The sequence below is a fragment of the Acinonyx jubatus genome, chromosome C2, assembly GCF_027475565.1.
Source record: "Acinonyx jubatus isolate Ajub_Pintada_27869175 chromosome C2, VMU_Ajub_asm_v1.0, whole genome shotgun sequence".
NCBI lineage: Eukaryota > Metazoa > Chordata > Mammalia > Carnivora > Felidae > Acinonyx > Acinonyx jubatus.
The window spans coordinates 34,199,274-34,225,566 of record NC_069384.1 but is presented as its reverse complement, the minus strand read 5'-3'; the positions used below and the strand labels follow the sequence as shown (position 1 = coordinate 34,225,566).

Below are 26,293 nucleotides of genomic sequence, written 5' to 3'. Positions count from 1 at the left end.
TATTCTCATTGAATTTGTTTCCACCTTTGAATATCTATTTTATTTTATTCATTTCCTTTTATTCATTTCCTGTTTTATTTTATTCATTTCCATTTCCATGGCCCATTTTCTTTGTTTCTGCCTTTCCACATCCATTTCCTCCTTCAAAATGGCTTAGAAGTCCCTTCTTTAATGAAATAACCCTTATGAGTAAACACCTATTTACATAACCTCAGAACTTACAGATTCTGCTTTTATTACTCTCATTATCCTGTTATTCTCTATTTATCTGTATACATGTAAACCTGTATGTGCACATACACACAGTATTACTTTCTCTTTGTAATGAGCATCCTAGAGCTTGCAAACAAGAAGGAAACTTTGAGGTTATCTTCGTCAAACATGCTTGATTTAGTTAGGAAAATTGAATTTCAGAGAAGATATAACTTGCCCAAAATCATGCACCTCTTCATGTTAGTAAGGTCTGTGCCTACAAAATACCAGCTCATATTCATCATAAAATAGATTGTCTGTTGTTGCTTAAAGTATAAATAAGAAAATATTATCAGTATGGTTACTTTTATTTACAGTATGTTTCCTGACTGTGAATAGTCTTCTAATGGATACCATTCTTCCTTTATGAGTTTAAATTGTTAGAGTATTTTAGTTAGAATTTTGAAAAGTATTATTTTGAGTATTCAGTATGTTAAAGGTACTATTTTAAGCATTTTATTTGCTTAACAGCTTGTTCTGGTGTATAGACCTTATTTAATAGGCCTATGAGGTATAGATACTATAATTATTCCCAGTTTTAGCTGAAGAAAGTGGATGTTAGCTGGATTAAGTTTCTTGTCCAATGTCATAAGTGGCTGAAACAATAATCAAACCGAAATGTTAATCTTCTAGTCTCTCCTCTGCAATATACTGACTTATGTTGAAGTTGGGAGAGCGATAGTAATCAGCTAGCTCAAACTTTATTTTAATTGTGTGGAAACTTGGTGATTTGGCCACATGCTGATCAAGAGAAACAAACCATTTATTTTTAACTGTAATTACATAGAAAGTGGATAAAATAAAGAAATATGGTAAATAGCATTCTGAATAAATAGGTGCCCTGTTTTCAACTGTTTTTACTTACTTGCATTTCTTATTTGAATGTATATGTGTGTGTGTATAACCTGGAACAATTTCACATTCTTTTTAGAATGTATTTTTTTTTTTCAGAAAGTGATACTGTTGCTGTTATCAAGTTGAATATCTGCGATTTAATGCTAATATCCTTTCTGACATCACTGTCATGTCTTCTTGGTTATAACTCAAATATTTTTTTACCTTGAGTTTTTTAATTCATTGGCTGATTTTATTTTTCTTGATTTAGAAACTAGGTTATAAACTAGGTTCTTCTTTTTATTTTTTTTCAAAAGATGCAGTGCCTTTTTTAAAGATTTGATTTAATTTATAAAGTAAATTTTGTATACATTGTTTTCAGTAGGAAGCCCCCAGGTACAGCATTTAATGTTCATATTTTTAATAACAACTACAGGAAACAGCATTCTGTCTCTGGTTCTTCTGAATAATAAATCTTATTTTCAAATAACAATAAGAACTCACAATTTTTAATAACTATAACATCTGTGGTCTCTGAATTTGTGTTTTTTCAAATTACAGACAGTATAAGATTTCTGTCTTGTTTTTATTCTACAAAAACCTCTTATGGAGAGTTTCATAAGAGAATTGGAACAGCTTCCATTTTATTATTGTGGATCATGATATTTTTCATAGATTTAACTGTGCTCTTTAGGCAATTAAAATCATAAGGCTAAAATAAACACATAATTTAAAGTTTTTTCTTAAAATTATTTTTTTAAGTAACTCAATAAGTTGTGTCTTTGAATATATCATTTATGTATCAAATAGATACATTTGTGGCAAATGGAGTTATATCTCCCTCTTTTGGAAAGTTAAGGCATGGCATTTAATTGTAATTAAATTATTCTTTATAGATTTTCAGTTTACAAAATTTTCTGAGCATATAGTTGTAAAAATAATATTTTTCTTTGGAATAGTTTTCTTTTGGAATTTTATAACATTAATAAAAAAGTTAAACTTCTGTTTGCACATGTACATATATTTATTTGTTTAAGCTTGAGAACTATAGACCATTCGATGATATGTGTTTGCATCCAGGGAAACTTTATTTTCATATTTGAAATGTTTTCATTTTTACTTAGAGAGTTGATTTTACTTTTTTGTTAAAGCAAAATTATTAAACATGATTTATAATGTCTGTTAAGAAACAGAACTTAAAACAACAAGAAATGGAGAAAGAAAACAGCAAAATTGCTCATCTCCTACCGTCTACTGTTTTAGGTTTTGTGGGTGTTGTTTCTGATCTGTTTCTAGGCATTTATAAGCTGTCTTTCTGCTTGTCACTCTGCTTCTCTGTATTTATATGCTTTGCATTATCATAAATAGATGATTATTCCATGCTTATTGTTTTCCAATTTCCTTCTCCTTTCCCCCACTTAACGCCCCCCCCCATTCAATATATCTTACAAATCTGAGAAGGTACATTAGTATTTTTCTGACTTGAATCAACTCTATACCCATATTAATGAAGTGATGCCTAAAGCTAGAAATTAATAGCATTCTACCTTGGCATAACAAACTATCATAAAAAAATAAAAACTTATTAATATACTTAATATATGTCACACAAATCTGTATGGGTTAATAGCTAACCTAATTTTATAATAATTTTGTGGTTTTTTTGTGCTTCACTAAAATGAAGACTTTACCTTCATTACCATTGTTTACAAGAAAATTTTCTTTTTTCTATACTCTTTTCTGTCCGTATCAGCACCTTAGGAAGTGCTCTGACTTAACCTGTAAATTGTTCACCAGCGCTGAGTATCTTGGTGGATATGGTCTTAGATTTTGTTTTGTACTCCTTTGAAACTCTGCCTACAAAATATAAAGGGATTCTGGTTTAGAGATTTTTCATTTAACCATTACCATATCACAAGAACACTGCTTACGTGTCATGTAAAAAGATAATTTTTGCAAGAGTCAAAGTAGGTTCTTTTACTTTAAAAAAAGTCTCACATCTAGGGGCGCCTGGGTGGATCAGTCTGTTAAGTGTCTGACTCTTCATTTTGGCTCAGATCTTGATCTCATGGTTGTGAGATTGAGCCCCACCTCTGGCTCTGCGCTGACAGCAGATTCTCTCTCTCCCTTTCTCTGTTTCTCCCTCACATGTGTGGTTGCTCTCTCAAAATAAATAAATAAACATTAAAAAATTTTTTTAAAAAGTCTCACGTCTAATATCAGTTTGATAGTTTTCATTTGTTTAATTTTCATAAATTAACTTTCAGAACTATATATATAGTTATAGTTATAGTTTTATATATATATAGTTATAGTTATAGTTTTATATTTATAGTTATAGTTACCTATAACTACAATGAAACATGATTGTAAACTGCACCTGAATGTAAGAGAAAAAGACTTTTGGGTGCCTGGGTGGCTCAGTCAGTTAAGCATCCAACTCTTGGTTTTTGCTCAGGTTGTGATCTCATGGTTCATGAATTTGAGCCCCGAGCTGGGCTCTGTGCTAATAGTGCAGAGCTTGCTTGGGATTCTCTCTCTGCTCTTCCCCTGCACATGCACTTGCATGTTCTCTCTTTCTCTCAAAATAAATAAACTTAAAAACAAAAACAAAAACAACCTCTCAGAATAGGCCTGATTTCCTATACACATCAGGATTTAATAAAATACTGTTAAGTTGAAGAATATACAGGTAATGCCTTTTGTTTGTTACCTTTGTAAATAACAATGTCATTGACATTTGCATATTTTAATTAAACCGGATTTACTCTATCATTATGCTAAATATTGTTAGTGTATGATGGCCAATTAATTCTATGTCATTGACTTAAGAAGTCACATTCATAAACAGTCATGTTGAGGTTTGTGATAATAGTAATAATGAAATAATAATTCATAATGTCTTACACTGGTAATTGCAAGTGGGTGGTTTTTGCAAGTCTTTGTTCATGTGAATATTTACACTGTTCTTTCAAATGAATCTGTAAGTCAGACATGAAAGTAACACCTCACTCACCTTTAAATCTTGAAACACTATTTCCAACAAATAGATAATTTTACTGTGCTTACTTTTAATAAATATTTGGTTGATGATTAAAGCAACTGGAAGCTTTCCCATAAGCATGGTCTTTTCTTTGAGCAACAGCTATAAGCTGTCTCATAAACACTTGCTTCTCAGCTGAGGAGCAATCCATTCCATTTGTTCCTGAGTCAGGGCTATATGAGAAGTAATTTTAACATCTGAAGAAAATTAATCTTGTAGGTGTTTCCTTTTTCTTTTCAAAGCTTTTTGGTTCCCTTGTTACCGAAACCCAAGTTTGGCTGCCCATCTCTCAAAAGGCCAATATTCAAGAGATGAGTTTTGATTGGAAGGGAATAAGAGCTTTATTCAGGAGGTTAGCCACCTGGGGAGAAGGTGGACTTTTCTCCAAAAGCCAACTCTGAGGTTTCTGCCTGGCCCAGAGATTTTGAAAGGGATTTAGGGCAGTTAATCGGTTAAGGGAGTGCAGTAGTCTGTGACAATTCTTGATTACTTGCAGCCTCAATGGTGCCAGCTATAGACTTTATCACGGTGCTCAGAGGTTGTGCAAGGGGGTCTGGTTCTTTGGTGTCCAGGGCGGTGCAGGAGAGCCTGGTGTCATGTCAAATTTCTCTTTGTAGGAGATAACGCATGATCTATAAGCATACAAAAAAAGGTTTAGTTCATCAATCATGTGGGCTAAGGGTGCTTGCCAAAACTTATAGGACTTCAGGTTGGCCACAGGGGCCCAGGCAGCATCAGTCTTAGGTCCAGGTTTGGGAACCATTATGAAATTTGTCTTAGTGCTGGCACTTTTTTGACACATCTTAGGAGTTTTCTATTTTTGCCCATCTAATCTTGAAGTTTGGTCCATTCTCCAATTCTTTACGCCACTAGTTACCAATTTCTACTTCCAACTTTTCCTCTTATGAGCCTGTTTATTCCACTTATTTTCTCAAACTTACTTTGATTCTGCTATGTATCATATTCCAAATTTGATGTGTTCTTTTAAAGTCATATTCCAAATTTGATGTGTTCTTTTAAAGTCATGTCCTATCTTAGGCCAGAACATCCTCCTCTAATTTTTCATAGAAAGAGTACTGCATCAATCCCAGTTTAGGTACAGATTATCTCCACCTTTCAATCCTCTCTCTGCCTCCTAGCATTCTGATGTTTTGTCAACATCTGTTTCTTTTCATTTGATAATCAAGTCTGAATACAAAATTTGAATTTTTAAATTTCAACTTCGAAACCAAATGCAGGGAGCAAAGAACTACCTCCAGGTCAAACATTTTTTTGTGATTGTGTTTCATCAACAGGCTGATCCTGAATGTGTATGTAATTATGTGTAGAGAGGTACAAATGAAAATAATGAATGTGTGAGCTAATTAATTGTGGCATGTCAATTACCTTTGAGTTTTCCACTGTTCATGCCTATGGAGAAAATGGCACTTGATTAGTTTAAGCATCATTTGGGGTTTAGTCAAAGAAGATGGATCTTCTCATGATTTATCTCATGCACTAGTTTCTTCTTCCCAAAGCACCTATAGGTGTGTCTTCTTGGTGCAAAAACCTAGCTGCAAGGGAGTGTGGAAAATGTGATTTTTAAGCTTGACATCCTCTGTGTTACGGGAAGGAATGTCAGAAAGGGGTTTGACTGACTGAAGAGCTAATATCTGCTACAACTTAAAAAAAAAATCATAAATAGAATTCCCAAGAAAATAGTGTTGAAAAGACAATCACCCAGTTTTACTAATGACATTTAAAGTAGCAATGATAAATTTTGTTTTGCAAAAATGATTTGTGTGGATACATGGTAGAGAAATTGTGAAATATTTTAAATAATGGGTAACAACTATAGGATAAGATCAGAAACTTGAATAGGCTTACCATACCCTTTAATAAAGTTTACAAAATGAGAATAAGAAACTAGTAGGGAGACTGGACTATGAAGAATGAGAAAACATTATAAATTACTACCAAATAAGAAATAAATTAGAAATTTAAAGGAGAGATTGAGGGGCGCCTGGTGGCTCAGTCGGTGAGTGTCCGACTTCAGCTCAGGTCATGATGTCACAGTTCATGAGTTCGAGCCCTGTGTCAGGCTCTGGGCTGACAGCCCAGAGCCTGGAGACTGCTTCAGTTTCTGTCTCTCTCACTCTCTCTCCCCTGCTTGTGCTCTGTCTCTCTGTCTCTCTGTCTCTCTCTCAAAAATAAATAAAAACATTATTTTTTTTTTAAAAAATAAGGTAGAGATTGAGACAAATTTCATTGCAAAATATATTTTATCATCTGTAAAAGGTATTCGTTACTATCAAGGTTTAGAGAATCCGTTCCATATAACTCTAATGTGAGTTTTCCTTCCTCCCCTTCTCCTTTCCTTCGGTTTTTGAATAAAAACCTGTCCTTTCATCAGTGGGACACTGGTTCTTGTATCCACTTTATTTTTTGCTTTCTCAGGTCTGGCTTTTATCTGCTAAGGCATGAGACTGCAGACCACAGAATCAGAATCAAGGGTGACAAGTAGTGGTGGTGGTAACTGGATATAAATAGGGCTCGGTCATCTTTATGTTAAAACGTTCCTCAGGTAGTCCTCATTGCACATCCAGGGTTGAAAACTGCTGCCAAAGACACATATAAAAAAGTCTAATATTCTCTTTACTGAATTCAGGAGGAAAATGTTCATATTTCACACATGTCACAGTTCAGCATATACAAATGAATTTCAACAAGTGTTTAATTCCCTCTGTTAAAGCCACAAGGGAATGTATAATACATTTTAGAGAGCTACCTTTAAAAAATATATATTATTTTCCTCTTTCAGTTTTAGTGCTTATAGAGGTGAATCACACAGGTATCTAGAAAATCAGACTGTCCATAAATATCTGTTGCCTGATTGCTTTCTTTATGTCAACACTAATTCTAGAAATACTTTAAATGCATTAGCAGACTTTCTTTTCCTTATATCCAAGTACTATGAAATATCTTACACTTATAACCTTCTCTTGCCCTTCAATCCGGGCATACTAGATTTTAAATATGATTATAAAGTCTGGGGAATTGAATACTGTCATTTTTCCTTAGGAGTATTTTTTTTTTTTAATAAAAGTAGTTCATGCTTTTGTCCTCTAAATTATGTAGGCATCAGTTTTTTTTTATAGGGCTCTTATTTAGTATTTGATCCTTTAATGCTGTGCCAGAAAAAGGAAGGAAATTGCATTTTATGACTGTTAAAGTAGGTATTATTTTTGGTTATACTTAATAGAAGTATTTGCACTTTGGCAGAGTATGCCTTCAAATATTAGTGAATATAGGTATGCCTACAGGACATAACCTTTTTCTCATGGTAAAGCACATACTATATAATCTTTTTATGATTTAAATATTTACCTTTAAGTTATTTTATTGAGCAGCACAGTCAAATATATGTTAAATGTCAACATTTATGTTTAATTCTCTTCAATTTAATGTGAGTTTTTTTTTGTTTGTTTTGTTTCTTTAGTTTTTTTTGTTTGTTTGGTTGGTTGGTTTCTTTACTCTGCAGTCTGTTCATCTTTACCTATGCTAACATGCTAGTAACTATAAATTTTTCCACGTGACTCAATGTGCTCTGACTGGGAAAAAAAGTCTCATGGACAGATATAGATAGATGGATAGATAGATAGATAGATAATTTTTTTAAACACTCAAATATAGTCATTGTATCTTACTACATGTATATTCTCTGAGCCTCACTCAAAATGTGAGATGGGCAATTCTCTAAACTATGCCTTATAGACTACACTGCCAAAGAAGTTTACTGCTTCTCCAGAGCTCTTGTCTCCTTCTTAAGAGAACTTGGAGATCAAGGCTTGTTTGCTTCCCTGTGCCTGTCTTTTCTACATAACATGGGAGTATCTATGTTTAATAATTTAAATACACCTGAACTACTAAGGTTTAATATAAGTAGCTCTATTGTGAAGACTCCTATTATTCACCACTCCTTCTTCCCATCTTTACTGTTACCACCTTTGCTTTGACACTTTGCCTTATTATATGACCTACAAAACGTTCTAAGTGCAAATCAATCAATGTGATATATCACATCAATAAGAGAAAGGATAAGAACCAAATGATCACTTCAATAGACACAGAAAAAGCATTTGACAAAGTACAATATTCATTCAGGATAAAAACCCTTCATAAATGGTTTAGAGGGAACATACCTCAACAGGGTAAAGGTATATATCTGAAAATCCCACAGCTAACATCAACCTTAATGGGGAAAAATTGAGAGTTTTCCTCTAAGGTCAGGAACAAGACAGGATGTCTGCTCTCACCACTTTATTCAGCATAGTGCTGGAACTCCTACCCATGGCAATCAGAAAACAAAAAGAAAAGACATCCAAATCAGTAGGGAAAAGTAGAACTTTCACTATTTGCCGATGACATGAGACTCTATGTGAAAAGACTCCACCAAAAAACTACAGTAAACTTGCAGGACACAAAACCAATCTACAGAAATCCATTGCATTTCATTTTTTTTTTTTTGTAATTTTTTTTTTCTTTTTTCGGGAGAGACAGAGATTGAGGGAAGGGGAGGGGCAGAGAGAGAGGGAGACACAGAATCCAAAGCAGGCTCAGGCTCTGAGCTGTCAGCACAGAGCCTGATGCGGGGCTCAAACTCACAGACCACGAGATCATGACCTGAGCTAAAGTCGGATGCTCAACCTACTGAGCCACTCAGGGGCCCCTATTCTGTTGCATTTCTATACACAATAATGAATCAGCAGAGAGGGAAGTTAAGAAAATAATCCCATTTACAGTTATACCAAAAATAATAAAATACCTCGTAATAAACTTAACAAAGGAAGTAAAAGACCTGTACTCTGAAAACTATAAAGCATTGATGAAAGAAACGGAAGATGACACAAACAAATGGAAAGATAGTCCATGATCATGGATTATGAAAACATAATTTTTCTAAATGTCTATACTACCCAAAGGAATCTATGTATATAATGCAATCCATTATACCAACAGCATTTTTCATAGAACTGGAATGAAAAATCCTAAAATTTGTGTGGAACCACAAAAGAGCTCGAATAGCCAAAGTAATCTTGAAAAAGAAAAACAAAACTGGGGGTATCACATTTCCAGACTATAAGTTATATTATAAAGTGGCAGTTATCAAGACATTATGCTAATGACACAAAGACACGGAGACCAATAGAACAGAATAGCGAGCCCAGAAATGATCCCACAATTATATGGCCAATTAATCTTCAATGAAGCAGGAAAGAATATCCAATGGGAAAAACACAGTCTCTTCAATAAGTGATATGGGGAAAATTGGACAGCTACATGCAAAAAATCAAACTGGGCCATTTTCTTACACCATACACTTAAATAATTCAAAATGGATTAAAGATCTAGCTGTGAGATCTGAAACCATAAAAATCCTTGAAGAGAGCAGGAGAAGAAGGCAGTCACTTCTCTGACATCAGCCATAGCAAATTTTCCTAGATAGGTCCCCTGAGACAAGGGAAATAAAAGCAAAATTAAACCAGTGGGACTGTGTCAAAATAAAAAGCTTCTGCACAGAAAGTCAACAAAACTAAAAGACAACCTACAGAATGGGAGAAGATATTTGCAAATGACATATCCGATAAAGGGTTAGTATCCAAAACATGTAAAGAACTTACAGAGCTCAACACCCAAAAAACAATCCAATGAAAAAATGGGCAGAAGCCATGAACAGACATTTCTCCAAAGAAGACACACCCAGATGGTCAACAGACACAGGAAAAGATGTTCATCATCACTCATCATCAGGAAAATGCAAATCAAAACTACAGTGTGATGTCACCTCACACTTGTCAGAATGGCTAACATGAAAAGCACAAGAAACCACAAGTGTTGACAAGGATGTGGAGAAAAAGGAACCCTCTTAAACTGTTGGTAGAATGCAAACTGGTCTAGCCACTGTGGAAAAGAGTATATGGGGGTGCCCCCAAAAGTTAAAAATAGAACTACCCTATTATGCAGCAATTACCGAAAGATATACAAAAACCCTAATTCAAAGGGATACATTCACCCCAATGTTTATTGCAGCATTATTTACCATAGCCAAGATATGGAAGCAGCCCAAGTGTCCATCGACTGCTGAATTGGTAAAGAAGAAGTGGTATATGTAAACAAAGCAATACTATTCAGCCACAAAAAATGAATGAAATCTCGCCATTTGCAACAACATGGATAGAGCTAGAGAGTGTAATTCTAAGTGAAATAAGTCCATCAGAGAAAAACAAATACCCCATGATTTCACTCAGTAAAATTGAAGAAATAAAATCGATGAACATATGGGAAGGGGGAGAAAAAGAAAGAAGGAAACAAACTAATATGGAGGGAGGTAAGTAGAGGATGTACTAGTTGGGTGATGGGTAGTAAGGAGGATACTTGTTATGGTGAGCACTGGGTGTTGTATGTAAGTGATGAATCACTGAATTCTACTAAAACCAATATAGCGCTGTATGTTAACTAACTAGAAATTAAATAAAAATTAGAGACAGAGAGAGAGAGACAGAGAGAGAGAGAGAGAGAGAGACCAAGAAACAGACTCAACTATAGAGAGCAAACTAATGGTTACCAGAATGGAAGCGGTTGGGGGGATGGCTTATGTAGGTGATGGGGATTAAGAAGTACACTTGTTGAGATGAGCACTGGGTGATGTATGGAATTGTTGAATCACTATTGTACACCTGAAACTAGTATTACACTGTGCATTAACTAACTGGAATTGAAATAAAAACTTTAAAAATGCTATAAAATCGGCTGACAAGAAATTATCCAAGTGTTTATCTTGAGTTCCATTTCACATGTAGTTTTCTATTCCCCCATTTAATCATCTGTTTGATTGCTTTCTCATTTCTTGATGGGTATACTTATTTCCTTATCAATATTTATACATACTTATTTGTTGTTCTTCCCCTGATAGCATGTGTACCTAGGAAAATACATGTCTTCTGTGGGTGAAAAGAGAGAAAAGACTGTTAATGTTGTAATCTCTATTATGATAGCTTAGCATATAAAGAATGTTAAATATTCAGGAAGAATTCTTTTCATCATTAACTGTTTTCTTAGTAGTTATCAATTACATTCTGGGAGATATTTGTCTCAATATGTATTAAATATATAATTGTATGTTTTCTCAAATCTTATAATTTTTACCATTATGAACTTTATATCTATCTGTATATCTATCTATCTATGTATATCTATCATCTATTATGAACTTTATATCTATCCAGAGATATCTATATCTCTGGAATTTCTCTACATACCTTCTAGGGACTGAATTATTTCTCTTTTCCTCCCACACTTTATAGTTTACCTCATTGCAATAGCACTTCATGTGATGGCTTAAGAATCATATTCTTTCTTTCAAATGATTCAGTTTATTACCATATAGACTTTTGTAATTATACTTAATATTTTTAAAGAGAACTTTAACTCATCTTATGATAGTACCCTCCCCTATCCTAGCACTTCTGAAAATACTTCTCAGATTTTTTTGTATTGGCATTATACCAGATTATAACTCTGTTTACTTAATAGAATTCTAGCCTTCACTGCACATGGATGAGTCTCTTTGAAGCACACTTTTTCAGTAATGAAAACTCACTGATTTTTTCCCCTTTTCATAGCTTTTTTCTTTTATTACTCTATTGATCTTTCAATATCTTGGAAGTTTAAATCCTATATTTTTATATCATGTGTAATTCATTTGTTTTCTAGTCTAAGACACTTAATCAATCTTTACCCGATTACAACATTTCAGCATTGTTCCTATTCTTTTCACTTAGGAGTAGTTATTCTCACTTGCTCAGGGGTATCCTTTTCAATGCCTGCTTCCTAAATCTCGCATAATCCCTTTGGATTTTGTCTTTTTATAGTGACCTCACTTTATAAGGTTTTTGTTCAGGTAATGTACTTGAAATGAAGCGAACACTTTATCAGTTCTACTTCGTTGTTTCTTTATTTCTTTAAAGATTTGCCTCACTCAAAGGCAGAGACAGAAAAAAATATTATGGTTGTAATACTTCTTAACTAGACTAGAAGGTTGGGGATCTGGGGTGGAAACCTTTGGGAGTAATACTCCTTGTTTTAAGTACAGCATCATCTGTCCCTTTAAAAATCATTCTAAATAAAAACCTGCTTTTATAAGGAGCAACTACTGATCTTCATGTATTTCTTTTTTTATAAAATTCTGAGTTCTTTTCTCTCCCATGTAAAAGTATTACAGAAATGGATGTTTATGCCTCTGTCATTCTACAGCTGGTGCTAAATCAGGAGCAAAGTAGCTGTTAGTGTTATACCTCAAATATAGTCTCTTTTTGTTCTGTACATTGGTGTCATTGATGTCAAAGTTTGATATAATTTGATCAGATGCTACTTTGTGTCAGTTTACAGATTTATTTTCCATAGCCAGTATGTTTAATCTTTTCTTTTAAAAACATTTTTTTTTAATAGTGGCTTCATTTTTTGACAGAAATACTTTAACTGTTTCTACTCAAGCATTGTTACTGGATTCCACATTGGAAAGATTTCCTCTTATGAAAGAAAACAAAGTGAATTGTAATGCATTATTTTAAGATTAAAAAATCCACACAAAGCTAAAATAATGAGAGTCAATGAAAATTAAACAGTAGGTTATTGCTTTCAAAATTCAACTGATTTCTGTTTTTTCTTAGTACAGCTACTTGGAAGGATATCACAGTTTTTTTTTGTTTGGTTTTGTTTTGTTTTGTTTTTGTCTTTTGTATATTGTCTCATACTACATAACATAAGAGCCCAGAGACTTAATCTAATCATTTAATCTCTTTTCCATTTACCTCAGTCTCTGAACAATGTGGATATAAAGTGCATCAAAAGATATGATAATTTTTTGTTATTATTTTTTTTTTAAATTTTAGTTCCAGTGTAGTTGACATACTGTGTTATACAAGTCTCTGGTGGATACTACAGTGATTGAACAGTTCCATATATTACTCAGTGCTCATAAAGATGAGAGTACACTTAATTCCCTTCACCTATTTTACCCAATCTCTCACCAGCCTCCTCTCTGGTAACTATCAGTTTGTTCTCTGTAGTCAAGAGTCTGTTTCTTTGTCTCTCTTTCTTCGTTCATTTGTTTTGTTTCTTAAATTTTATATGTGAGTGTCCTTCTTTGTCTCTTGTGACAATCTTTGTTTTAAAGTCTATTTTGAAAAAAAAAAAAAAAGAGTGGCACCTAGATGAACGTTTAGTCGGCTAAACGTTTGACTCTTTGTTTCACATCAGGTCATGATCTCGCGGTTTCATGAGTTTGAGCCCCTCTTTGGGCTCTGTGCTGACAGCGCAGAACCTTCTTAATATTCTCTCTCTTCCTCTCTCTTTGCTTCCCCCACCAGTGCTGTCTCTGTCTCAAAATAAATAAACTTAAAAAAATATCAAAAAAATAAAGTGTATTTATCTGATGTAAGTACTGCTACTCTAGCTTTCTTTTCACATCCATTTGCCTGATAAATGTTTCTCCACACCCTCACTTTCAATGTGCATGTGTCTTTTAGGATGTGATACATTTTTATGATCATCGTGTGTGCACATGGCTTATGTAAGGTTGTTTGATTAAATAAATTTATGATATAAATTATCAAACAAAAAACGGAGATATCTAACATGTATGAACTTTAGTATTCAGATAAAATTAACAAGATCTTTTTAAAAATTCAAATAACAAAGTTAATGTTTATTTGGTACCCATAGTGGTCTCAGTTTATAAACAATGGTAATGTCAGTTATAGCTCATATATAACCCTGATTTGTATAATTTTACCAATCAAATATATGTAATTTTATGAAGGTTCATCTATAAAATAGTTGCATATTATAGGTTTATTATAAATGGAAAACTACCTTGATACTTTTATTGATATCTTGTTTTTTCCCTCAATTAATTGAAATATAAACTCAAAATTCACAATGAAATATGTTTAATATCAGGTAGTGTTTCTAAGATCCCTAATTGAAAATTCAGAATGCAATTTCTTCAATAAATATTTTTATTATTATTGGCAACTGATTATTGAAATAGTCTCATCTCTGTTTAATGAAGCAAATATATCAGATACAAGGTAGAAAAAATAGCTCTGTAGCCTTTGCTTGTGGTGAATTCAGAGCTTTTATTTCCATCATGTAGAATAGTTCTTTTTATTCAATCTCTGAATATAATTACATGGGAGTAGACTAGAAATAAAAGCTGTGTATTAAAAATTTACTTTTTTTTTTTTTTTTTTTGTGGGCTCCTATCAGTTCTGAAGCTCAACAGCATTTATTCTGAAGGAGTTTACTTTTCCTGGGAATTGTCAAGGAGACTAAACCTCATTTAGTGAAGGTTACTGAAATGCATTGGTATATTTTTTGGGAGTAGGCAGTTAATAAGATAAAATGTGTTATTTAGACTATTCATTAAAATAACTTCATCTTTTAACTCTTTCTAGCACTGACAAAGCTTAGCTAAATTTAAATACATTCCATTTTATTCTTAAACTGTGATTGCTTCTAATGTTTTCTTCCTAATTTAGTTTCCTGTGGCTGCTGAACAAAGTTCGTGGCTTTAAATAGTAGAAATTTCTTCTTTCACAATTTTGGAAGCCAAAAGCTCAAAGTCAGTATCATTGGTCTGAAATCAGGGTGTTGGAATGGCCACACTCCCTCTGGAGGCTCTAGGGGAGACTTTCTTCCTTGTCACTTCCAGCTTTTTGTGGCTGTTGGCACTGTTTGGCTAGTGCCTGCAACACCTCAGTCTCTGCCTCCTTGGTCACATTGCTTTTTTCTCTTCTGCCTATTCGTAGATATCCCTGTTTCCCACTTATAATGATAAATGTGATTTCTTTCTTGGATAATCTGCTTAATATCTCCATTTTAAGATCCTTTTATCATATCTGAAAAGATCCTGTTTTTGTTTGTTTGTTTGTTTGTTTTGGGTTTTTTTTTTTGCCACATAAGGTATCATTCACAGATTCCAGAGTGTAGGCTGTGAACATCTTTTGAGGGGCCATTTTTGAACCTCCCAAAATGGCAAAGTGATTCATTCTTATATAATCTTGGTGAATCTTAAAACTGATCCAAGCAGGAAGAACAAACAAAACTGAAAAAAAACAAAATGTATACTCCTACATCATTTTTCAACAATGATTAGTAGTAAAATTTTTGTTGAATTAAAATGAGATGTAGAAGCTGCTTTTGAAAATATATTCAGCTATTTTAAAGTTTTAATAATTCTATGTGTTTAAGATGATATTTATTTATTTATTTATATATATATTTTTTAATGTTTATTTATTTTTGAGACAGAGAGAGTCAGAGCATGAATGGGGGAGGGTTAGAGAGAGGGAGACACAGAATCTGAAACAGGCTCCAGGCTCTGAGCTGTCAACACAGAGCCTGACACGGGGCTCGAACTCACAGACCGCGAGATCATGACCTGAGCCAAAGTCAGCCGCTTAACCGACTGAGCCACCCAGGTGCCCCAAGATGATATTTATTTATACTATATTATTTGTATACATTAAAACATTTCCTCAGGATTCTGCTCACTGATAGAATCATCACATTCTCCTCTGGAATATCACTTATTTTCCTACTTAATTATGAATGGTGATTACCTTTTCTAAAAATCTGGTTTTTTTTTTAATTTTTATTCCATGCACTTCTAAAAATTACTTAAGAATAAATTACAATATATTTTCTATGTATGTATATTTTTCTTTCTCTGTACAATATATGTATTTATATATACATATATATATATTTGAGTAACATTTTAAACACATGCAGACAGAATACTGATATTCAGCATTACACATTGGTATGACTATAATAATATATATTTCCATATATATTAATACATAACATATAATATGTAATATATCAATATATTTTATTATATTTATATATTTTTATATATAGTATTAATTTAGATGTTCTATAAATTAGAGATAATTTAAAAGTGAAGACAACATTGCTTTGTAAATTTGCTTGGTTATTTAACCTGTACCCCATTAAATAGTTATTTTTTTAAAGTTTTTATTTACTTATATTGAGAGAGCAAGAGAGAGCAAAAGAGAGCAGGAGAGGGGCAGGGTAGAGAGAGGGAGGGACAGAATACTAAGCAGGTTTTTGTATGGTCAGCACAGAGAACGACACAGGGCTCGAACTTATGAAGTGTGAGATCATGACTTAAGCTAATGACAAGAGTCAGACACTTAATCAACTGAGCCACCCAGGTGCCCCACTAAATGGTTATTTTTATAAATATCTTTTAAATTAATCCTCCTTGTACACTTTTTTTTTTTTTAAGGAAAAGTTTACCACGTATCACATAGTTGTAATTTTAGTAGTATAATTTGGGCAAATTGAATTATAATATTCAACATGTCTGTCTTTTCTCTTGGTCTTCAACACATTCATTCATGAAACCCAGAGTTACATTCAATACCATTCTCCAGAGTACGCTAACACTTCCACTGTTTTTATAAGCAATTGTTGACCACCTGAGGAGCATGTTATATCAGTAATTCTTCAGTCCATAGGAACATTATTCTCTGGCAAGAAGCGTTTCAACAGATACTCCTAGAATGAATGAACACACACACACACACACACACACACATTTTTTAAATTTTTTTTTTAAATTTTTATTTTTTAACGTTTATTTATTTTTGAGACAGAGAGAGACAGAGCATGAACGGGGGAGAATCAGAGAGAGAGGGAGACACAGAATCTGAAACAGGCTCCAGGCTCTGAGCTGTCAGCACAGAGCCGGACCTGGGGCTCGAACTCACGGACTGCGAGATCATGACCTGAGCTGAAGTCGGATGCTTAACCGACTGAGCCACCCAGGTGCCCAACATTTTTTTTTAAAGATCTTTTCTATTTTACCAAACTTCCTTACATTGTTTATGTCAGTTCTAAATGACATTTTCTAAATAAAATTTGACTGTTTATAGTCAGTAAGTCAATTTGGCTTTTGCACAGGTAGAGGTTTCTTTTATACACTTGTTTGTTTAGTAACATCTTTTGATGGCAGCTTCCCATAAGTCAAAGAGATAATTTGGCTTATTAAAAAATGAGCCTGCTAATATTTTATAATCTAAGAAAATGTTATAATTTTTAAAAGTATCTATTTGCCCTATAGAAACTTCATCACAATATTATCTTCATTAGCATATTCCTTTAAAGTAATTTGATATATTTTTGGAGTTTTATTTCTGACACTGTCAATATATTTAAGGTACATAATATGCAACTTGACTAGCACAGCTCTACAAATGTATATGCAGTTGTTTAAATGTATTGACAGTCCTTATTTGTTTCTGATCAACAAAGTTATATAAATGAAATGAAGTAATATATAGAAACTGCTAACAAAAGCTGCTAATAATCTATCCATAGCCAACTATCTAAATATTTTTTTTTATTTGTTTAAATACTTCAGTCCATGGGTTTGTATGCATTTACATTTGGAAGATGCAGCCCATTCTTTTTCATAACTTGAAAGAATATTCTTACAACCTTCAATATAATTCATTGCTACAGTTTTTACAGCTATACATTCTTCAGTCAATTCACTCTGCCAATAAAAGTAACATGAAGGTCAGTAGACAAGGATATAGTTCTTTGGACACATCTCTGATTACTTCCATGGCAAAGTTCTATAATTAGAATTGCTGAGTCATTGAGAATTTTTGAAAAATTTTTTTAGGCATATTGCCAAATTGCTCCTCAGAGCTTTTATACTGTTTTACACTTATACTAGCAGTGTATAAGCCTTTTAATTTGAGAGTCTCAAGAGAATTCTTATACTTCAGCTGTTAGACTTATTATCCTTGAAAGATCAATCTGGCTATCTCTTTTCAGTTTGCTATATACCATATGCTATTTTGAGGTTATAAATTAAGTGATGTAAAGTCTTACCTCATCATCTAAAAATCCTTTTATCTGAATCTGAACTCATGAGAGCCCAAATCTAGGTATTGCACCTCCCCAAATGTGTGCAAAACTTAGTTCAGAAAGATTATATTCCTTATTCGTTGGAACTTCTCTCAAGTTAGATTTATTTAGATTTCTTATAATACTCTTAGCTGATTACCACAACAATTTAAGGACAGCAAATGAAAAAAAAAAAAAAAAACAAGGTGAGGTGGCTTCTACAGGTGAGTGCTTAGGAAAAACTGAAGTAAGAAAGAAGCCTCCAAATCAGGGGACTAAAGAAGAGATTTTACTTACCTTTTTCATAATGATCATAGATAAGTATTTCAGATTTGATGACAAGCTTTGCTTTAGATGTCATTGAAGTACCTGGGTTATAATTCTGTTGCTGAAAAGGAAAGAGGCAATTGGATATTTAAAATTTTCTACCCTAAGTAACAATACTAATAGACTATTAGTGAGGGAAGAAATAGAACTTTTGGAAACAAGGATATTGAGGTCACTCAGTGAATGATTAAATAATCCTTTGTCAGGTGTAGAGTTTGATTTTACCCTACCTACAAGCTTATTACTTGTTACTATTTTATGGAACCTGGCAGAATGCACAGGACTCCTGGGTCAGAGACAAATGATTTTATTAGTCACAGCAGAGTAAACAGTATGAGCATCATATTTGCATTGGTTATCTTTGTTTTCAAATCCCATGGGTGACACCACATGGTCCAGATGGATGCTGCTGACACAGTTGGTTTGCATCATAGCTCAGGAACATTCATCTTGGGGAATCCATTCTTTTATAGCAAGCAATAAGCAAGCCTATTCTGTATCTTGAAGGCAGACATTATCTCATTCCTCAGGGTAGCATGCTACAAACACCACTCTGAGAAATGGCTTTTGTCAGTAACTGTCAGGGCCTTGTATTCTTGGCCTAACCAGCAAAATATGTAGGAATATTAGAGACCCACAGAGGGACTGTTCCTTTCAACATACATCACACAGTAGCCTCTGAAGGCATGTGTACAAGCAATGTTCTAATGATGTTGTCTAAAGACGTGTACCAGCAGTGTTCTAAAGAATGAAAATTATGTTTAGCATGAGGAGATTGTTGATGCCAGCTACTTAAAGTTTCAAACATTCTCTCTGCCAACAGATACCTTTACAAATAATTGTGGGTTCATGATCATCCTTTGCAGGAACTGTGGAGCCATTTAACAAAAGAGAGAAAAGACAGATGGGTGGATTAGGCAAAGTGCTATTTATTGAAAACCGATTTCTAATATTTTACTTTCCCATAGCTTGTACTCAGATGATGAGTGAGAAAAAAGTAATATGCTTTAAACATATTACAATTATGTATTATACCAGAAATTCTTGTGGCTCAAGGGACATATATTTTTGGGATGAACTACTACTGAAGTGGATTAATCCTATTCATTTTTTGGTGATAATGATTTGAATGATAGAAATATTTGGCTGTCATTGGCTTCAATCAGTGGATATAATAATAATGAAGGAAAAAGAATCTTGTTCGTCTAAGTTAGATATTCCTTTTCACCACTAACCTGCCCCCTCCATCAGAAATCAGGATTTATTATTTATTTATTTTTTAGTATCTGTAGGAAGTGCAGTGGTTACCTGTTAAGAGTAAGGAAGTGAGTATCAGAGGCTCTGTGTTCAGCTTTGGCTCTGCTACTCGGTGACTTTGGGACTTTTGGCAATTCAGTCTCATGTAATATTTAGGTTATAAAGTTTCTCTAGAATCTAGTAAGATATGATGATGAAAGTCCTTTCTAAACTGTAAAGTATTATACAAATATTTAATTTCTAATAATTATGCACACTAGACTTTTTACTATTAAAGGAGACTGAAGAATATATTCTCTCTCAATGCTAATGTTATAGCTCCTAATCTGAACAATTTTCATCATCGTATACCATCTTTTAGAAGGTTTAATTAAAAAACTTTCTTAAAAGGTACCATTTCATTCACTTGGAAGCTCTGCTCATGTGACTCACTTTATTATCTAACCTTGTTGCTCAATTCAAGGTCCTTTATTTAGTATCCTCTCTAAAAGGGTGGATTTGCATTTTACTGATTTTTTTATTAGTGATAATAATAGGGATTCTATTGACAAATATAGGAATGGATGTTTAAAGGGGGAAATTATTGGTTTAATATGGTAAAGCATACTTGGAATAGGGTGCAGAGGAAGTTGAAAATGGTGGAAAATATTTGCAGGGTGGTATCTGTGTATGTATGTATGTATGTATGTATATGTGCCTGTGCACAATACAAATGCTAATCAAAATCCATTTTTCTCCTTTAGCTTCTTGAAAATGTTATGATTGCTATGAAAAAGAAATGCAAGAGATGGCAATATAGCTCATTACTTTTTTTTTAATACAGTAAGATTATTTCTTCTTGTTGATTAATTTATTGACAGTAGCTTCCAAATAATATTCTTGGTTTTTTTTACTATCTATTTTATGTTTACTTTAATTAAGCACTCTAATGGTTGGTTGGCAATGTTGGCAGTTGCCAGAGAATCATAAAATATTTAAGTTGGAATCTACTTAAATAATCATATACTATAACAGATGAGATGAGAAAGTAAACTCCATGGAATTTAAACATTTTTAAGGCCACACATCAGTGTGGTAGTTTAGGTTCTTAAGACCATTCCTCCTTTTCTTACTTGTAGCAGTGCTCATAAACTCTTAGGCATTATCTTAGAGCTTTCGAAGTATTTTAAAGCAATAACATCTCATTTTTTTTTTAGGTAGTTATTAGGAGTAAAAGTGGAGAGATCTTGTATCGTATTTCACCATGGGCGAAGTATGTGACTCGTGAAGGTGAAAATGTGAATTACGATTGGACACACTGGGATCCAGAACACCCATATAAAGTGAGAACAACAAATCTTTAAATAAATGCTTGTTCCAATATTTCTAGGAAAATTAACTTTTATTTTTATAACTTTTATAGTAATGTTCAACTTCTCTCTTCTCTGCCAGTTTTATATTTTACATCATAGTGTACCCGATATGCTCTACACATTATCAGAGTCCATCATCTGTAGCCAGTAGAATATAGTAGTGAGTTCTTGTTTTATCATGTGTTACTGAGGTTAGGAGAAGGGAAAAAGAAAACTAAATCTCTACATACTGACCTGTAAGGGATACTGGGTTTTTTTTTTGTTTTTTTTTTTAAGCCACAATTTCTGTTTCATCATGGAATCTTCAGTGAGGTAATATTTCTCATTGTCATGAGTTAGAAGCAGGATCAATGTCCTTAGGAACAAGGAATAGGGAAGATACCTCATGAATATATTATTTAGGGTTATTTTCAAGGTTTCTATGTATGTTTGAACTCACATCTCTGTCTTTTAAGTTATTGGAGCATGTTGATAAATGCTTTGCGTTTGATAATTATGTATGCATTTTAAGCTCTTATGTTTTCTTTAAGGCTCAATGATAAGGTATAAGCCATTACATGATTACTCTTTTCAAACAGATCCATTAATATGGTTCTAAAAAGGAATTTACTTTTAAGAGAAAAATTTAATGGATGTAGCCAAATGCCTTTTATACGCAAAAACAGTTCCAAACTGTTTGACTGAGTTGATTCACCATTCCATTTAACATGCTAAATCAGATAGTATCATACCTGCATTTCTGATCTAATTCTTTATGTAATTTTATATTCTGTAGTTTAAGCATTCCAGACCAAAGAAGCCAAGAGGTGTAAGAATTTATGAATCTCATGTGGGAATTTCTTCCTATGAAGGAAAAATAGCTTCTTATAAACATTTTACATACAATGTACTACCAAGAATCAAAGACCTTGGTAAGTAATAACTGTGATTTTTATTCAGATAAAATTTTAATGAGTCTGTTCTCTTATTAGAAAAGCTAATTACAAGTGTCTCTTTTTTTGTGTTAAGAGATTAAATATGTAATAGAAATGCATTTTATTTTAGGCTTCTCAAATTGCCCTGTAATAGTGATAGCATAGAAAAGAGAAATGGAATAAGATAGAGTGTAAGAATTCAAGATATTATTCCAATTTCAATTTTAAGTAATGTGAACTGATGGCTTCCAAATTGTAGATAAATATGTAAGCATAATTACTTTTCTACAGGAGAGAACTTTTATCAATTTAAGTGGTCATTGATTATAACTTGTTCATTTTAGTCTGTTAGGGGAAAAAATCATATATTTTTTTTAAGGTTACTGGAACTCATTTTGTATCAGAATCTAAGTATATATAGCTCCAGTCTGGATGACTTACTTGACAGATATTTATGGTACATCTTTCTGAGATACATCGTTCTAGATGTTTGTATGTTGGACTGTAATGACATAGATTCTTGTCTTCATGGGAACAGCCAGGAGAGTTAATAGTGTACTGCTGAATTATTGATTCAGTATGCTTTAAATTTGTTATTTTTCTTTTTATAGGTAATGCCTTTTTATCATTTCACAGCATATTAGCACCTGCTCCAACAGCTAGGCAGGAAGATAAAGTACATTTAATTATTCTGCTTCTGGTAGGCAGTCTAAACTTTGGCTAGAAGAAAGGTTTGCAACTCACTGTTAAAGTTTTTAGTTGTACATTGCTGTTAATTATCTGTGATAGTGAAGTCAAATTCGTGAAATCCAAATTAATTAAATGTATGAATAATTTAATATTAATTATATTTAATAGATATTATATTTAAATTGTTATATTTGAGATGTGCTGCCATTTCATACTGTAGTACATTGTTTATGACCCAGATCTTGCAAAAGGTTGGACAGAACAAGGATTCTCTTCTTCTCATTGTTGTGCAAAAGTTGAATAGCCCAGTACTCAGAACATAAATGAATCAAAGAATGAGTAATACCATAAAATTAATAATAAAAACTATATTGGAGCTTGATCATAAGAATGATTTTTATTTTATAATAGAGAAACTACAAACTCTGTATTTTGTTATAAGATATATAATTGATTTATGCTATCTGAGCAGCAGTTTATACACATATTTCTATCATGATGGAAATATGATAAAGTGAATGAGGTTGTTTTCACAATGAAAAAGCCAGGAATAATAACTTCTCTGCAGATTATGAAGTATAGTTTATGTTACTCTTTAACCATGAGTCTCTAATTCGGAATGTGACATTGCAGTTATTCCAAAATTAATTATGTACTGAAATATGTACATGAGAAACTATATTGACATTAATTGGCCTTTGAGGACAGAGTATTTTCTATGTATATTAGAGAAATGTAGCTTTCAAACCAGTCAAATCATATTTGAAAATTTTGCCAAATTTGAAGATGCAAAAAAATATTTCATTTAGTTATAATTTTAAAAATCACAGGTTTCTTCTTCTTTGATTATTGGCTTATATTAAAAACACATTACTAAATACTTTTAAGGTTCTGTGTGGCTATGCGTGCACACATACAACTTTGGAGCAATTGTATAGGTAGAAGAATTAATGCTGGCTTTGTAATAGCTGCCTAGTGGAAACATGGATTTACTGGATATCTTATGTTACATGGTAGAAATAATTGAAATATAAAGAAAAAGGTAAAATAAAAAGTATATGGCATGCAACTGGTTACTTTTATTTAGCTTTCATAATCTTCACTGTGAATATTATAAGTGCAACTGAAGTTTAGCATATGTAGATTGCCATCTTTAATATTCTAAAGTCAAATTAAGAGTATATTTGCATATCATTTATTACTTGTTAAAATGAAGACATTTCAAATAACTAGTTAGAGTACCACTCTCAAGAACTAACTGTCCAATTTTGTATTAGAAGGTCAGACAAGTCAAAGATGTTAAAGAAGTAGAACTTTTCAAAGTGATCAAATCCTTTGTATGTAAATGATCGTATGTAAAATTTAATGTCCTTAGAACAAAGATGCTGTGTGTGTGTGTGTGTGTGTGTGTGTGTATTTCTTTTTCATTTATTTTTTTTTAATATTGCTTTTAATCTACTTGATCTTTGCCTATATAGGATACAACTGCATTCAGATGATGGCAATCATGGAGCATGCTTACTATGCCAGTTTTGGTTACCAGATCACAAGCTTCTTTGCAGCTTCAAGGTAAAATGAAAGTCTCAATTATAACCATTTTTATTTGAGAAAAATAAAAAAATAAATAAATAAAGTAATTTTTACATTTTATGTGATATTGTTTTGTAATCTATTTGGGGGTTAACAGTTTATCATTTTTTTTTTTTTAACTACAATCATAGACTCTCTTTTCATCAAGCCTTAGTGGCTAGCCATGATTCAACATTGCTTTTCATGAAATGATTTCTGTTAAAAAGTATGCAGTTAACGTGCTGAAATTGTCATGCATTTGGAGGCCCAAGTCTTAATCAGAAAATCATGCCTCATGGAAGTGATTATTGCCAGAGCTCACATCCTTTACTGGAAAGAGATTGGCTCATGTAGGAACATTACTGAGAAGGCTCTTGGTAGGACATATTACTGCCCACAGAAGGATTGTCCTTCTTTCTAGGCTTAAATCCAAAGAATGTGGATCTCTGGGCAGAAAGACACCAAAGAGTCCTATGTAATTGAAGAGGTATTGACCTGAACGTGTCCAACATTGTCTCCATCTCATGGAACTTACACTGTTGTGGCATATAGACATCAATCCAATAATCATACATATTGGTTTAATATAGACATCAATAATCATACATACTGATTTCTATCTGTAATAAAAGCTAGGAAGAAAATGACAGGGTACTATAAGAGCCTAGAATGAGGGGTCTGATCAGTTTAGATTAGATCTGAACTGATGTTGAGACTGACATATAAAACATAAGTAAGAGTGAACTGGGGGAGGAGTAAAGTAGGAATAAGGAGATAGTTTTTCTGGCATAGAGAAAAAATACTGATACTTTTACCTGTTTCTCTATATATTCTCTAATATAGTGAATAAATTACCTGTATTTGTGATCTCTAAATCTTTCATTCCTCTCCTTTCTTGAGCTCATTCCGAGTAGGCTTTTCTCCTCTTCATTGAAATTGCTTTTGTCAAGTATACTGATGACCTCCACACTGTTAAGTCCATTGATCAGCTATTATCCCACTTGAACTGTCAGCATTTGGCACAATTAATTACTTGTACCTTGTTAGGACATTTTTCTTTCCTTGGTTTTCAGGAAACTATTATTCTCCTGTTTGTGTATTTCCTATCTCTTTACTGCTTTTTTTTTTTTTTTTTTTTAATTTGCTTTGCTTTTTTCTGACCACTAAATATTGGACCTCCCAGGGTTCAGCCCTTGGTTCCATTCTCTTCTGTATATGTATGATGTATGTTGAGGGTCTCATCAAGGCTCATCCATTCTTATGCCTTAAATATACTTTACATTATACTGGACTCTTCCCTTTCTGTACCTGCCTATACTCAGCTATCATAAAACCTAACCACCTGTAACTTCAAAATATATCCTAAATCTGGCTTCTTCAATTGCTACCATCCTGTTCCAAGTTGCCATTATCTATAACCTGGATTATTTCAATAGCCTTTTAACTTGTCACTCTGTTTCCTCTTGTTCTTCCACCCCTTCCCTAGCCTTCTTTCCTCCATATACATGGGCTACTTTCTGCATGGTGACCTGACTAACCACTTTAAAATAAAAGTCAGATCATGTCCCTCTCTTGCTCAAAACCCACTAACAATTCCCTATCTCTTTCAGTGCAAAAGTCAAAGGCCTTATATTGGTCAATAAGACCCCATGTGTTCTGGGTCTTGGTGGACTCTCGGGGCTCATCTCTTTCTGGATCATTACACTCTGGCTACACTAGCCTATTTGCTATTCTTCCAGTGTTCCTAGCTTATTAGCTTAACTCTGTCCCCAATACCCTTTATGTCTGGATATCCTATCTTTTAGATATTCACACACCTTGCTCCTTACTTCTTTCAGGTCTTCCCTTGAACATTGCCTTCTTCATGAAACTTTCACTGATAACCCTGTTTAGAATAGCATACCTGCCCTTTCCACCAGTGGCTTTGCTTCATTTTTTCTTTAGAGAAGTTAATGCTATCTGACATCCCCCATGTTTTGCATATTTATTTGTAGTCCTCCAATCCTCCAACTAGAATATAAATTCCATAAGGGCAGTGATATTTATTTTGTTCACTGCTGAATCTC

The 26,293-nt window shown here is 33.1% G+C and overlaps 1 protein-coding gene across 3 annotated transcripts in view; it reads left to right on the top strand.

Annotated features, from left to right (window-relative positions):
- GBE1 (1,4-alpha-glucan branching enzyme 1) overlaps positions 1–26,293 on the top strand; it is a 277,101-nt gene that overhangs the window by 104,315 nt on the left and 146,493 nt on the right. For all 3 annotated transcript variants that reach the window (XM_053220694.1, XM_053220693.1, XM_053220695.1), the window contains exons 4-6: positions 20,899–21,024; positions 21,830–21,965; positions 24,137–24,227. In XM_053220694.1, the coding sequence (XP_053076669.1) occupies positions 20,899–21,024; positions 21,830–21,965; positions 24,137–24,227 (353 nt within the window). The remainder of the gene's footprint in view (positions 1–20,898; positions 21,025–21,829; positions 21,966–24,136; positions 24,228–26,293) is intronic.